Raw genomic sequence first — 14,563 nt, forward strand, 5'->3', positions numbered from 1 at the left:
CTCGGCTAAGGATTCGCTTTGAGGAGCGTGTCAGACATGTGATGCACAAAACGCTTGATCAGTAATTGGCAGTGGCTATGATCTCCAGCTTACCAATCTTTGAAAACTCAGCCATCGTACCTCTTGAGAAAGCTGGATCAGACGATCGGCTTCATAGGCGCTGCAGCCGGCGGGAGTAGCAGATTTCTTCATCAACTTTGTCCGCTGTGGTAGTTATTCTAAGCCGAGGGAACTCAGCGAATCAAGTCACAGGAGAAGGACATCGCCTCGTAGAGTTGTCACATAGCCTTATCTCATGTTGCATGTCTACTATGAACAGGTCGAGCTTCAACGCGCTTGAGATATGACATTGCTGTTCTCGAGGTGAAGTATTTTAGGCAGCAAACCTACACAGGCATCATGTAGAAAGCAGCCGACACCCTAGATCAAGTCCTCTTGAAGCACTCGATTATGCCATGCGGGTTGCTAGGAGATGTCCAGAACTTGACTCTTCCCAGCCCGGCCCTGGCGAGGACATCTTTCCACACCTCTCTCGATCGTTCCTTGCCGCCGACACTCAGCATAAGAAGATCTATGGCGGCCGTATGAGCCGAAGGCGGGTTTGGCGTGATCTGTTCCGCGATCAACACACGACTATCCTGTGCCATGGAGCTTGCGATACAAGCCAGGATCTCCACCACCAAGTCGTCACTGTAATTGTGAAGACAGTAACGGATGTAGTACACAACTGCTCCTAGTTCACGTTAGTCATCGTTCTATATAGGTTGGAGAGACTACCGGCAAACCTTTGACTGGTTGCTCCTTGTGAAAGTCAATTGCCATCAACTTGGTACCACCAAGCGAGGCAATTGAATCCTGAGATTCGGCGATCTCACCAATGACTGTGTCAAGGTCTTGCAGAACACATCGATTCGATGGAATGCCATAGTTGTCGCATATGACAGACATGGCATGACCGGAACCACCTCCTACATCGACAAAAAGGGGCCTATCCGCGGGCCCTGAATGCGCGGCATCTGAGATCCAGGAGAAGTCGTAGACGCCACATACCGGAAGAAGCAGTCCCATTGCCTTCATTGAACGTAGAAAGATTCTCTTATCCTCAGGATTCTGGAGAGATACCTCCCAAACGTTCTTCTCTGGCTGGCCATACGCAAAGGTGTATGGAACATGGGTTCGGCCTCGTGGTTCTTGGAGCCCGTAGGCATCAAAGTACTTCTCGAACTGTGCGTATGACACCATGCCATGTACGAAGCTAACAGGTCAGTCGCTTGCAAGCAGACGCGTTGATGACTGGCGTACTTACACGATTCTGGTGAGATCTCCATCTGGGTTGTCATTGATGAACATCTTGGATTTCTCGGTATGAGCCACAGCATCCTCACTGACTTGCTTCAGGATGCCCGTAGAGTTCAACATCCACGCGAGGCGAACTGAGATAGAAAAGTCAACAATGTTCCATGTACCTGAGTCTAGAGATGGTCCTACCCAGAAGCTGAAGCTCACATCCAACACTGCTAGCCAATTCCTTGTACGAGATGGATCCATCTACTGGGATCTTTTGGAAGACTCCCCAGGCATTGAAGAGCTGCTTTGCGGTCATTTCGCCGACCTTGATACAATCATTCATAGCCCTCTCCCGTGGAGTGTCCTCGAGCCTGTCGATAATGGCTTGCGCTCGTTGGATGATGCCGGACTTGAAATCACGCTCATTCCTGGGACTCAGGTCGCTGGCCGGGTCGTATGTATCCACGTCATTGAGTAGATCCTGGGCGAGCTTTCTGAGTCCCAAAGGGGCTTCGGCCGCGATTTCTCCCATATTGGCGAAGGAGTCTAATGGTCTACGATCAATGAAGTCGATGGTTCCAAGTCTTGTCAGGACTTTCGGGATGAGTTTTACAATGTCAAGAGGCTGCGTGCTCGTGAACCGCTGTATTTGTAGCTGGGAAGAGTGGAAGGCTTGGTGTTCGTGAGGACTGACAAGCAAACATCTCAACCCAACGTCGCCAACGAAGGATCCGTTGGAACAGGGATGCAGATTGCGACAAACAAATACAGACAAACTGCATGAACTTGCTGCAGACGATGCCAATCTCGCAGGGGTGATCACTCGCAACCTGGTAATCGTCATTCATTTTCCCAAGTTAAAGGCCAATGATTCATGGTTCCATAGCGGTTGAGATTCCACGTAGGCCAATTCACTTAGACTGGGTTAATAGGTGTAGCCTCAAAATGTGAAAGCGATTCTATATGATGTGCGCGCCTCAGCTGCTGTACTCTGCAGTCGCCAATTTGAATCATTCATCAATGAGACCAACGGCTGCCAAGTCGTCTATATCCCTACTAGCACATATACAGCGCATTCCGACGGGCGCGGAAGTAACCCGCCTGTCATAGTGACGAGGAGCGGCGGAACAGAGCTGCAAAATCTCCAAGCTTTAAGAATCATGAATGCTCCTGAGAGCAAACGTGCATGCATCCTTTCTTCGGCAGTAAAGTATTCCATCAGCATGAACCGGAGTCGCACTCCAAGCGCCCAACCAGCCCGGGACTGAGATGCCTGGCCTTGATCCGGGATTCCGGAGCAATCTAGAGCACCGATGAGCTTCGCGATGCGCCCAACCATGAAGCAACGGCACCATCACCTAAGAGCAGGCATCGTCACGAGTTACTGCTGAAATGCAAACCTTCGCATCCTGGTTCATCGTATCAAGTACTGACAAATAACAATCTCACGGCTTAGCCAGCACCCCAGACTTGACCAACGACTCCAAAAACACCTTAATCGCCTCAACAGCAACCGACGCAAGATTTCCAGCCCCCTCATACGACGGATCAAACGAAGCAACCGTAAGAGAAACTGGCTCGGCCTTCCCTGAGATCTCCCCAAAACACCCGATAATATCCTCTCTCAACAGCCCACCCGGCGCAGCAAACCGATTCGCGTGTCCGATGGACGCATCCAAAGAATCAACATCAAAATGAACCATCGTAGAGCCAAGCTTCTTCCGCTGCAGCACGACCCCAAGCTCATCCCCAAAATCAACCTTCTTCTCTGTGCTGCCCCAGATCACATCGAACCCGGCCTCTGCCACCCTGGCCCGCTCCAAGTCATTCACATCCCTCATACCAACATGCACCAACCGCTCCAAATCCATCGGCTGATGTCCCGGAACAGTCCCCAATAGACCCTCCCAACACTGCCCTGCGAGCATGGCAATCGGCATCGAGTCAAAGTATCCGCTCATAACGGTGTCGGGTGTATTAAGATCATCATGCGCATCAAACCACACACATCCCAATCCACCCTCACCAACCTCTTGCGATGCGTGAAGTCCGGCAGCGACGCCAACAGCAGAACTGCAATTCCCTGCAAGAATAATCGGGAACGAGCCCCTGCGGCGTTCTTGCGCAACTAGCTTTGCAGTTTCGTCTGATGACCTCGAAGCTGCGCCCGATTTCGCCTTCGTGGTCGTCTACCGGCTCGACTTCGATTTCATGGAGGGGAAGACCGAGGGAGCGGGGAGCGGAGAGCGGAGAGAGGAGAGCGGAGTCGAGGCCGGAGGTTTTGAGGAATGCTGGGCCGGCGCCGGGACCTTTGTTGCGGAGGCCGACGTGGTATGGGGAGAGGATGAGGGAGAGGGATCTGAGAGGGAGTTTTGACATGATGAATGAATGGTATAGGGAATGAAGAGAAGTGATTCAAGAGATGATTGCGGCGGAAGATAACGTGGTCATTTAAGCGGTTGTTCACGGAGTACTCCGTTCATTCCGTTGATGATGTGGAGATGGGTGGTCGATGTGTCAACTCAAGGGCGCGATGACGCGCCTGTCAACGTTTTGACCGGCGCGGAAAACTTCCTAGTTCATCCAAGGTTTTGTGAGGATACAATCATCCAGTGTCACAGTTGTGCGAAGTCAAGCAATGAAGAAGGCTGCATCTTGAGACTCATTGTATCAAACATTACTCAGTAGATTGAATTTCTTGGATATCTTTTCATGCCACTCCATCAATCTGCTCGCTATGAACAAAGGAAACCTCCCGAGGTATACCATTCCAGCCTCTCAGGGCATTAAGAAACAACACTTTTCGTACAACTCACATGTCCACTCGATGATGTCCCGAAGACTTGGACCCGGCAACACTGACAGGACTCACAAGGCTGATCCTGCTCAACACGCTCCCCGCCTTTCTCCGTATCCTGCTCTCCCGGACCGGCGTCGGGGCGGTCGACACGCTCAAGGGACTAACCACATCGCCGTCCTCATTCTCATTCTCCGCAACCTCGCGGTTCTCATCGCCCTCTTCATCCGTTCGACTGCTCCCAGTCGTCATGCTCTCCATACTGCTCCCATCATGCTGAACAGCGAGACTCAATCTCGGCCTCCTCGGGCCCTCCAGCTCGACAGGCGACGCTGGCCTCCTCACGCGGACGCTGCCTACTGCGCTGACGGCGCCCTCGGCGATAGAGTCCATGGGCGGCAGCGGCTGCGCGGTCGGGTTGCGATAAGCCTCCCCCGAGCTGGATGAGCTGGCGCTCGTGCTGCTCAGCCCGCTCTGGTGAGATGCCTTTTCGCGAATCACTGTTGTGCTAAGTCGCTTCAACCCGCGACTCCATGCGGGATGCGACTTGGGTGAGAGGACCTCGGCAATGGTCCTTCTCTTGGCGTCACGCATCTTGCGGGCTACAAGCTCGAATTGCTCGGCCATTGTCGGGTGCGCCATGATCTCTTCCATCGAGATGGTTAGGTTGTGAGTCCCGGGAAGGCCCAACTTGGGCAGTTCCTGAGTAAGAGACTCGGCGAGTTGGGCTGCAGGCATCATGCTGCCCCAAAGATCGTAGAACGCTGCGTTGGGGAGTTGTGTTTCCGGAACACCGAGTGACCGAGGATCCAGAACCTTTGTCCAAACCTTGGAGATGCCTAGCTGCACGGCCTTGCGGTGGTCTTCAGACATGGAAGAGCCGGCATTAGTTGGCTTTGTCTCCATGTCCAGCTGAGGCAAGGGGATCTGCGGCGGAACGGCGCAGTAGTCGGCCGAGGAGGGAATGAGCGGGTGAAGCATGGAAACCGAGGTGAGAAGCTCGATGCTGGAGCAGAGCGCTTTGAGCGTCTCATTGGCAAACAAGCTCGGGATGCGGTTCTCACAGAAGGTAATGGAGATGTCTCCGCTGCTCGCATCTTCCTGCGTAGAAATGACGTGCAGATCGTAGACGTCCCTGCTGATGGGTTCTTGAACGCTAAACTTGCATTTGATTGTGCCGAGGTTGAAGCCTGCTGCTTCCTTGGCGGCGTCCTGATGGCGGTGCTCGACGACTGTGCTGAAGCGTGTCCAGTACGGGAGCTTGGTGCACTTCTCGACGATCTCGAGCCAGCCCATGTTCTCGAACGGAATGCTCATGACACGCTGGCCATGGACATACTTGAGAAGCTCGAGAGGGCTGCTCAAAGTCTCTGCAAATCGCACGCGGACTGGTATGGCGTTTGATACTGGGCCAAGGGTGCCGGAAACATCGGACCCATCGGACAGCCTGAGGTGTCTTCCCTCGACGATCTCACCAAAGAGAACATCGCCTGAGCCAGAAAGGTTAGCCAGGACCATGGCCCAAGCTGACTTGACGACGGTGTCAAACGAGATGCCCAAGTTGGCCAAGGACATGACCGAGACCTTCTGGGTGATCACCTTGACGTTGGTGCTCATGGGAGGTGGCCTGCTGTGGGCAACGACCTGGGTCATCTTGGCACCATCCAGCATGGTTGACCAGTGATCCTGTGCGCCAGTGGCATGGGCCAATTGCGCAGAGCGGACGAAGTCAAAGTAGGTGGCCCTTCGCGGCGGACAGGAAGGTGCAATATAGATGCTCTTCAAGTGCTGCAGCAAGAGCGAGATGGAGGCGTCGTCGTACTGCGCCCCAGAAAGTCGCAAGACAAGATTGGACTGCTTTCCAGCGTCGACGAAGAAGAACTTGGTCATAGGAACCTCCAGGTGGAAGGAGCCAGTCTGATCCCTCTTGATCAACTTCTCCGTCATCGCCGATACCCTCCATGTTGGAACTTCGATCTTTTTGAACTCTGGGACGAAAGACTTGAATGCGACCTGGTAGACCCGCCTCTCGTGGGAGACAAAGGCAGTCCGCAGGATTGGGTGGATCTTGGCGAGGCAGATGCAGACGGCCTCGAGCTTCTTTGTCTGCACTGCACCGGTGAAGCTGAAGGTGAAGTAAGTGAGGCTTGAACTTCCTTTGAGGAGGCCGGTCTCAAGGAACTTGAGTTGAGTAGCAGAGGCTTCTGCGACATCGTTGATGGCATCTCGTTCGATGTTCAGCTTCGGAGCAATTACATCGTTGATGAATTGTTCCTCGAAAAGCATCTCCGAGGAGGATCCCGGGGACGGGGCGGCGGTTCTTTCTGGTTCCGCAGTCTCGAGAGCGTAGTCTGAGCTCAGTGTTACACCTTGGCAAAGCTCTGTGAGGGTAGCGCCACGCAGAACGTCCGGCAGAGCAATAATGAGCCCTTGCTTGCGGCATGCGACGACAAGTTGGCCTGCGAGGAAGCTCTGGCCGCCCAGCATGGGGAAGCTCTGGTTTCCTCGAATGCCTGATGCCTCTGCTCCCAGGAGAGTCGCCCAAATTGATCTCATACGTTCTTCAACCTGGGTCAGCGGGAGAGGCTTGATGCCAACCGCGCGGACTTCATCGGGCGATGCGACTGAGGAGAGAGCCTGTAGCTGCTCTTGTGACAGCCAGCCAACCATCTTCTGGAGCTTGCGGCGGTTGACCTTCAACGACGGCGTGACGGGAAGGTGCCTGACGGGAACGAAGATGGTGGGCATCATGTGAGATGGCAGACTAGTCCCCAACGAGGACTCAACGAGTTTCTTCGCAATGTAGGTGCGCTCTTTGGTGGTGATTGTGATCCTCGTAAGATCCTCCGATCCTTCAAACAGCTTCTCTCCAAGCTCGACAAATGCGGCAAGGGATGGTTGCGCATCGCGGCTGATGATGGATTCAACGGCGAGATCAACGCCTTGACCTAGACATCGGCGGAGCTTCTGCTCAACTTCAGCAACTGGAATGACTTGACCATTGATTTCAACGTCATCGCGGCCACTGGAGACGAAGTCAAGCAGACCATCCTCCATGTACCGGACACGATGGCCAGTTTTAAAGTAGCGTGTCCGAGGTTTTCCATCCTCGAGCGATACGTCGGAGTCCTGGGGTAGATGTGCCAAGGGCTGGCCGGGGACGAACCGATGCGCCAGGGTGGGACTCTCAATGATGAGCTCGCCAATAGCCCCGATAGGCATCAGCCTACGGTGATCTTCGGGGTTGACAATCCAGAACCTCCCAAGGAATGGAGGCGCGACTCGGGTGAGATCTGCAGCTTTCTTGACTTCCAAGACGGAGACACCGAGAGGGCAAATATCAGGAGCGCCGTAGGCGAGCAGGACTTTCGTCTTGGCTACCCAGGGCGCGCAGGTGTCTTCGTCCAGACGTCGGGTTCTGAAGCAGATGGTCCTCAGGCTGGGGATCGCAGCAGGTGAGATCTTCCGTGCCAGGACCGGTGTCATGTAGGACCAGTTGACGTCCATCCTTCGAGCTGCACCGACAATGTCGCTGGTTCTCTCAACAGAAGAAGGTACACAAACACAACCACCATGCACCAAAGTCGAGAGTAACTCGATCAAGGCGGTATCGACATTAAAAGACGACAGCTGCATGACACGACTCTCTTGGTTGAGATTGAGAGCGCGTCCCTGTGTGACAAATGCTGAAGAAAGAGCTGCGTGGTGGAAGATGATTCCCTTTGCCTCTCTGCCTCGGGATGAGCCTGGCGATAGAAGAATGCAGGCGGCGTCATTTGGCGCGGCCATGGGCAAGGGCGCCTCCAGTGAGAAGTCAACCTCAAAAAGGGTATCATCCACGACCACGACTCCATCGACAATGGCCTCCAAATTCTTCCAGAGCATGTCCGTTGCGATGACGACCTTGGGCGAGAGCTGGCGGATGAATGTCTCAACGTTGGCTCGATCCTCGGCGTCGATGGGCACGAAGCAGCCACCGGCCTTCAACACAGCCAGTATACTGATGACTGCCCACTTGTTCTTGTCGAGAATGACGGGCACAGAAACGCCGGGACGAACACCCCATTGAGTGAGGTATGTGGCCAGACGGGAAACGAGGCGGCCAACCTGCCTGTACGAGAGCTCGCCGTCCCAGGCACAGATAGCCTGAGCATCTGGACGAAGTCGTGCTTGTTGGGAAATCAGGGCGTGGACGCATCCAGGCAAAGGCTCGGTCGTATTCTCAGCTCCCCAATCCCGGATCAACAGTTGAGCATAGTCTCTATCAGTGAAGAGGTCGATACCGCTGAGGGCACCTTCCGGGCTTCCAAGTATGGCGATAACAGCACGCCCAAAGGTGTTCGTCAGGTTCTGAGCTTGGGAGGGAGTCATGAGCCTGTGAGACACACCCGTGACAAGCTGTCCATTGACAAGAGTCAATGAAAATGTGACGTCAAAGTCGGGAGTGTTGAAAGCCTGAATGCAGGAGAGCCTCATGGGGGGACGCGTAGAGCTGAAGCGGCTCTTGAGCTCGTGAGGCTCTTCTTGGTAGGACAGACACGTGTTGAAGAGCTGGTCGCTCTTGAGGCCCAACGCGTGCTGAATCTCTGACATCGGTACGTACTGGTGCCGGCTGCAAGCGGCAGAGTCATCTTCGACGGATTTGAGGACCGTTGCAACGGATTTGTGGTTCTCAAGTCCAATTGTACATGCCGTGGTGTTCTCGAAGGCGCCGACTGAGAGAATCAAGCCTTCGGGGGCGTCTCCCGCATCTCGCCCTGATGAGCGGTAGCCAAAGCAAACTTGACTTGAGCCGGTGAAGGCGCGCAGGACAAGTGCCCAAGCCATGCGCATCATGGTCGATCGACTGATGCCTTGTGATCGACAGAACTCATCGATCTGAGCCACCGGTAATTCAATGTGGAAGTTTGTGTGTTGCATAGTGTTGTTATTTACTGTCATGAGGCGCGGGAACAAACATGGCCGTGTTTCTTGAAGGCGGCCTATCCAGAAGTTGAGGCTGTTTTCTTGTCGAGCAGATGAGATGTATTGGATGCAACCAGCGTGCGATGGATCAAGCATCTTCATGGACAGCTTGCTAGAGTTGTACATTCTCTTCAAATCCCAAACGATATTCTGAAGACTGAGAGCCTAGGAAAGTGTTAGCGGACGTTTCCATCAAGCGGATTATCAACTCACATCACAGAGCGCATGGCTGATGTCAAGCCTCAGGAAAGTGCTCGCGTGCGACTTGCACACTGACACTCGGTGGCGCGGATTGGACGGCGTCGGACTCATCGGTGGCAAGGCATTGAGAACAGCCACAGGGTCTGTTCCTGCTTCGGCGTCGACAAAAAGCATATCTGGTGAACACTTTCGTAGGATGACCTGATCGAAAAGACCATTCTCAGAAATGCTGTCGATGAAGACAGTCCTCAGAGCAGGGTACTTTGCAACAATCTGCTGCCAAATGGTGCAAATCTGAGCCTGGTCGGCGAGGACGCCATTCGGGGATGACAGCTCGTAGATGGCGTTGTTGTGGCACGTCTCCAGATCTTGGGTTTGGCTGATGAGGATCTCCTGCTGCAGCGCTGTGACGGGGAGGACGTCCTCAATATCCCGAGCACTAGATAGGCCGAGTGCGACCAATCGGTCGGTATTGAGTTTCGCCAGGCCCTCATACGTTGTGTCGAGCATGGGAACATCGGACAGAGTGAGTTCTTGGCCACGGTATCGCAACCTGCCGATGGCTTCGTAGAGCAGGTGCTCGTACATTTGAATCCAGTCGGCAATCTTATCCTGGTGGTTGGAGTTTTTGTTGTAGACGATCTGGACGGAAGCTGAACCTTGGTCGACCATGGCGGAGACCTCAAATAGAGCAATCCTAGACACGCTGGAGCCAATGTCGGCGGCGTCCGTTGACCACAGCCTTCCGGGGATGGTGAGTTGCTCGAGAACGCCCTTTTCGCGCTCCAACTGTTGGACGGATCCGGCATAAGTGAACATGATCTCGAAAGGCCAACCTTCAGTGCTCCGAGTCGCGGCCTCGGGGCCAAAATACCGAGAGGCGAAGTAATTCCACCCACGACGGGGAATCGATCGTCTCGTATCTTTCATCTTGCGCAAGATGTTGAGGAAGTCGTCGGCCATGTCGACTGGCATAGACACAGGGCACAGTGACGTGAACCAACCGACGGTCTCTGTGATGTCGATATCCTGACTCCAAGGTTCTCTGCCGTGCTCTTGGTTCCACACAACAGGTGCTTTACGATCGTGAAAAGTCTGACTGAAAGAGAGCAGGAGCGCCGCCATGTAAATGTCTGACATGTCAGTTTTGAAGACCTGGTTGCATGCTGTGTGAAGAATCGCTGTGAGTTCTGGGGCGAGAGTGAAGCTTGCGACTGAGATTTCGGCATAGGTGTTGTGTGAGTCCTCGAGACCCCAGTACCCGTACTGGCCGCTGGGCAGGTCGTAAGGCATCACTAGCTGGTCTGGATCGCTGCTGATGTATTCTTCTTGAAGCTCATTCCATCGTTGAAATGGCATGGAACGCTCAGAGAACAATGTGCCCTCTCGTAATAACTCATCAAGGTCGTGAATGATGATACGCCATGACATCATATCCACGACGAGATGGTGAGCGAGAAGGTAAACAAGCTGCTGGCCGTCATGAGTGCGGAAGTGGTCGACTGAGAAGACTGGTCCGGTCTCGATGTTGATACTCGACTGTGACTGCGCGATGATGTCCATTACCTCCGCCGTCGTGCTCACCGAGTGATAGCGGAATCCATAAGACCCGTCAACTTTGGGGATGATTCGTTGTGTCCAGCCATCCATACCAGGCCTGAAACGAGCGCGTAGCATAGAGTGATGACCGACCACAGTTGCAATGGCGGCATGAATATCTTCCAGCGTCGAGTTGTTCTTGACGCGAAGCAAAATGCTTTGGTTGAACCGGTAGCCACCGTCAGAGTCCATTCGCTGCTCGATGCGACCGCCGATGCCGGTATCGAAATAAAGCTGTTGTATCGGCGACAGCTTGAAGCCTTCGGTAGATTCCTCGTTCCATGTGTCGGTGCGGTGATTTTTGCGGTATGCGAGGGATGCTAATTGCCCCAAAGTAGGACATTGGTGAACGTCTTCGGGCCTCACTGTGATGGACTCGGTCCGACATGCCGCAACTAGCATCATGGCTGAAATGTCATCGCCGCCGAGTTGACCAAATGAGAAGTTCATGCCGACTTGCCGTTGCGGTATCCGGAGAACATCGGCGACCTTCTTTTGCATAACTCGTTCCATCTCGGTCAAGGGCTCCTGGAAGAGCTCGTGAGACTCGAGACTCGATATTTGGTGATACATGTCCTCGTTGATGTTTTGAATCCATGTCTGAAGCCGTCTCCGGTCGACGGAGCCCTCCCCGTTTGAAGGCATTTGATCAAGCACGATCCATGAGTTTGGCACAGAATGAGATCCTTCCGAGGTTTCGAGAGCCAGTCGTACAGCTGCGACCTGGCTTCCGGCAAAGTGCATCTGTGATTGGGGAATGAGTCGGATGCTGGACAGACTGGTTTGCGAGATCCGGCCCGACGCCAACGTCAAGAAGGCCACGAGTTTACCCTCCAAGAAACCAGCCTTTGGTCTAATTACAGCTGCACTCCTAATCTGGGGGGTAGACTGGATGAATCGTTCGATTTCGGAATGTGGTGATTTTATTGGTGCCGCGTCGGAGCTGTTGCTGGAATCGCACGAGGAAGTTGAGCAGGCGCTGTTTCGTCTGGGACTTGAGCTGAAGACATCGGAGGGAGATGTGCTGCTCTCTCCTTCAGAGTCCTTGTCCTTGGACACAGGCGCGGTCTGAACGAAGGGGGTGATGCAGGTCTGAAGCTCCGCCAAGGTTTGACAGCGTAGAATGTCGCTCGTCCTCAGTCCTAGTCCGAGGCTCATGCACCTTTTCCTGAGGGCGACGGCAGTGGGTCTGTCGCCGCCCAAGTCAGAGAAGGAGTCGAATAATTCTATGCTATTCCTCGGCAAACTTAGCACGGTGGCAGTTGCTGAGAGAAGTCTATCTTCGACAGACTCTGTGTGGAATGACGACATTGTTGTGTCGATTTTGGGGAGCTGTTTTGGGCTGACTGAGTCGGCCATATTGGATGTGTGTGTGTGTGTGTGTGTGTGTGTGTGTGTGTGTGTGTAAGTGCTCGCTCGGTCTGGTCTGAGAAGAAGGGTAAAGCTGGGTGGATGGATAGCTTGGGAGGGGTATCTCAAAGATGCATGAACACAAATAAAGGAGACGACCGAGCAGAGGCGGCCAAGTAACACGGATCAAAGATTGGTCTCTGACGAGGGTCAAAGATGCTCAAAAGGTGATGTCGTTGGTCGGACAAGATGAGCAATCTCGAGCTTGGGGGCGTCGATTCTGGGGGCTTGTTTGTTGGAGCTCGTCTTTGAAGATGGAACGTGATGAAAGGGCCAACGGGGCGAAGGAATGTTACACACACAAAGGCCGAGAGAAGATGATTCAAGGGCCGGAGCAAGAAGAGATCACAAGAGGAGAAATCGGGACGGGGGAGGAGGGAGAGAGAGAGAGAGAGGGAGAGGGAGAGGGAGAGGGTGAAATAATGCAAAAGAGACAGCATTCTGGCAGCTCTATTCATCCTTCAGATCCTTCTTGCTCACTAGAGGAAGAGAGGAAGACCAGCGGACCGGAGGAGCTTTGGTTCGCAAACAGACCAAAGTCGGTAAGGTACCTAGTACCCGTACGGCGAGGCAGGGCAAGACGTGAGTGAGATGGTAATACCTAGCTGGCAGTGACCCAGGAACCGGCATCATGTAGGTTGAGCTTCCCTGGCCCCGGCCCTTCTGACGTGCTGGGGTCCAGCTTGGAGAGGTGGAGAGCAAGAAAAGGTGGGGGAGCGAGAGGCGTAGGTAGGTATCCTGGGTGGTGGGTGGTGGGTAGACACGCAGACTGAATGAGTGACTAGAGTGCGACCACCTCAGTTGGGTGCGTGAGTGCGTATGAAAAAGGTGCTGAGGTCAGGTATGCCGCGCCACGCCATGGCATGCCATGTCACGGCCTGCCGCGGGCTGGATCTGCATACCCGCATCTTGCTGGAGGTGGAACGCAACGTAGGGGCCGGGGGGGACCAGGCATCCGCGAAGAGAGAGACCCATTGTTAGTCTGGAGTAGGTACTGGGGGCTCACAAGTAGCTGTAGATGCTGATGTTGGTGAGATACGAAGATGCTACTCTGTAATGGTGAGCCCGGGTATGGACGAATTGGGAGTGATTCGACAGTGACCATGTGCAGGACAGATGGTCGAGGATAGGACGAAGACGCGTGCTCCGCCTCGTCAGTGTCCTGTTTGGTCCACTGCACCCGAAAAGCGTCCTGACAACCTACCATGGTGGTGGTGTCTTTGCGTTGCCGTGTAAATGGCTATGCAGATAGTGTCCCGTCTCCGAGCCACACGGGGAGGAACGCAGCCGTTCTCTGCAATCAAACGGATGGTAGGAAACGCGGCATGGAGAGTCTAATCAGCAGGGTTGGTCCATGCCCAGTTTGGATCTGGGCTGAGCGAGACTGAGAGGAGGTGTGCACGGTGTGGTCCCAAACGGTCGACAGACAGCTTGCGGCACGGCCAATGCCATGTCTCTGGCAACGATTGCTTGATGATGGTGGAGTAGTTTGCCGCGATGGTGCGGACGTGGAAGCTCGGCTTGCGCGTTTGCGTCGTCTGCAGACTGCAGTATATGAGTGACAGGGGCAGAGAAAGGCCATCGTCTTGGAGGTGAAGAATGGAGAGATGGACGGCAACGAGGAGGAGGAGGAGGAGGAGGAGGAAGAAACGAAAAGTACGTACATTTTCTTTGGATCAAGTACGTATCTTTAGCCACAGTACGTACCGTTGCCGTTTCAAGGACATTCTTCTCGCTGAGCCACACATTCGAGCTATTTTAAGCCAATCAAAAGCCTCACGAAAGCATACTGAGATGGTCAGTGCTTCACCAGCCACAGTACCTGAGTACCCAAGTCGCACTAGCCACAAATGGATAATTGGCGAGATTCGCGAGTTGGTTTGGTGGTTTGGGACAAGGTGACATTGGACATTGAACATAGGACATCCATCATCATGCAGCACAAGGTGCTAAATCCAACAAACGCCGGGAAACTCTTACACTCACAGAACTTTGGTGCGCTGCGGCTATGCCCGTGGTGCCTTGCGTTAGCGAACGGGGCTGAGTCCCAACGCTGCGCAACTCTCTCAGCTTACTCCAGCGTCACTTTCACTTTGGTGATGCACCACGCAGCTCTCGTCCTCTTCAGGAATAGAAACGGCCCAGTCCAATAGTCTTCAGCTGTTTTCCGTCCACATGCAAGACGGTACGCCGGCATGATGCTGGAAGACGCGGTCTTCCGGTGTGTCATCTCCGGTGAAGAACGCCGGTCTGTCGCCACGCTCCTTGGGTTTGCTTGACCGTCCGTCTCCTCTTATCTTCGGT

General features: G+C 54.0%; 3 protein-coding genes across 3 annotated transcripts; all 3 read right to left on the reverse strand.

The window, feature by feature from the left end:
- Positions 1-425: 425 nt before the first annotated feature.
- Positions 426-1,819, reverse strand: BDP81DRAFT_400346 (O-methyltransferase; the record flags this gene model as incomplete). Its single annotated transcript, XM_060588678.1, has 4 exons — positions 426-733; positions 786-1,255; positions 1,307-1,433; positions 1,489-1,819. The coding sequence occupies 4 exons, from the start codon at positions 1,817-1,819 to the stop codon at positions 426-428; spliced, it is 1,236 nt and encodes a 411-aa protein (XP_060438374.1).
- Positions 1,820-2,732: 913 nt separating this feature from the next.
- BDP81DRAFT_507985 (putative arginase) lies at positions 2,733-4,037 on the reverse strand (the record flags this gene model as incomplete). Its single annotated transcript, XM_060595693.1, has 2 exons — positions 3,442-4,037; positions 2,733-3,317 (listed from the first exon to the last, which is right to left on the reverse strand). Exons 1-2 carry the CDS (start codon positions 3,664-3,666, stop codon positions 2,733-2,735), a joined length of 810 nt encoding a protein of 269 aa, XP_060438375.1. The 5' UTR covers positions 3,667-4,037.
- Positions 4,038-4,099: 62 nt separating this feature from the next.
- Positions 4,100-12,208, reverse strand: BDP81DRAFT_334534 (AMP-binding enzyme; the record flags this gene model as incomplete). The annotated part of the gene is made up of 2 exons (XM_060585772.1): positions 4,100-9,214; positions 9,263-12,208. 2 exons carry the CDS (start codon positions 12,206-12,208, stop codon positions 4,100-4,102), a joined length of 8,061 nt encoding a protein of 2,686 aa, XP_060438376.1.
- Positions 12,209-14,563: the final 2,355 nt, after the last annotated feature.

This window comes from Colletotrichum phormii, assembly GCF_030913505.1.
Source record: "Colletotrichum phormii strain CBS 102054 chromosome Unknown BDP81scaffold_36, whole genome shotgun sequence".
NCBI lineage: Eukaryota > Fungi > Ascomycota > Sordariomycetes > Glomerellales > Glomerellaceae > Colletotrichum > Colletotrichum phormii.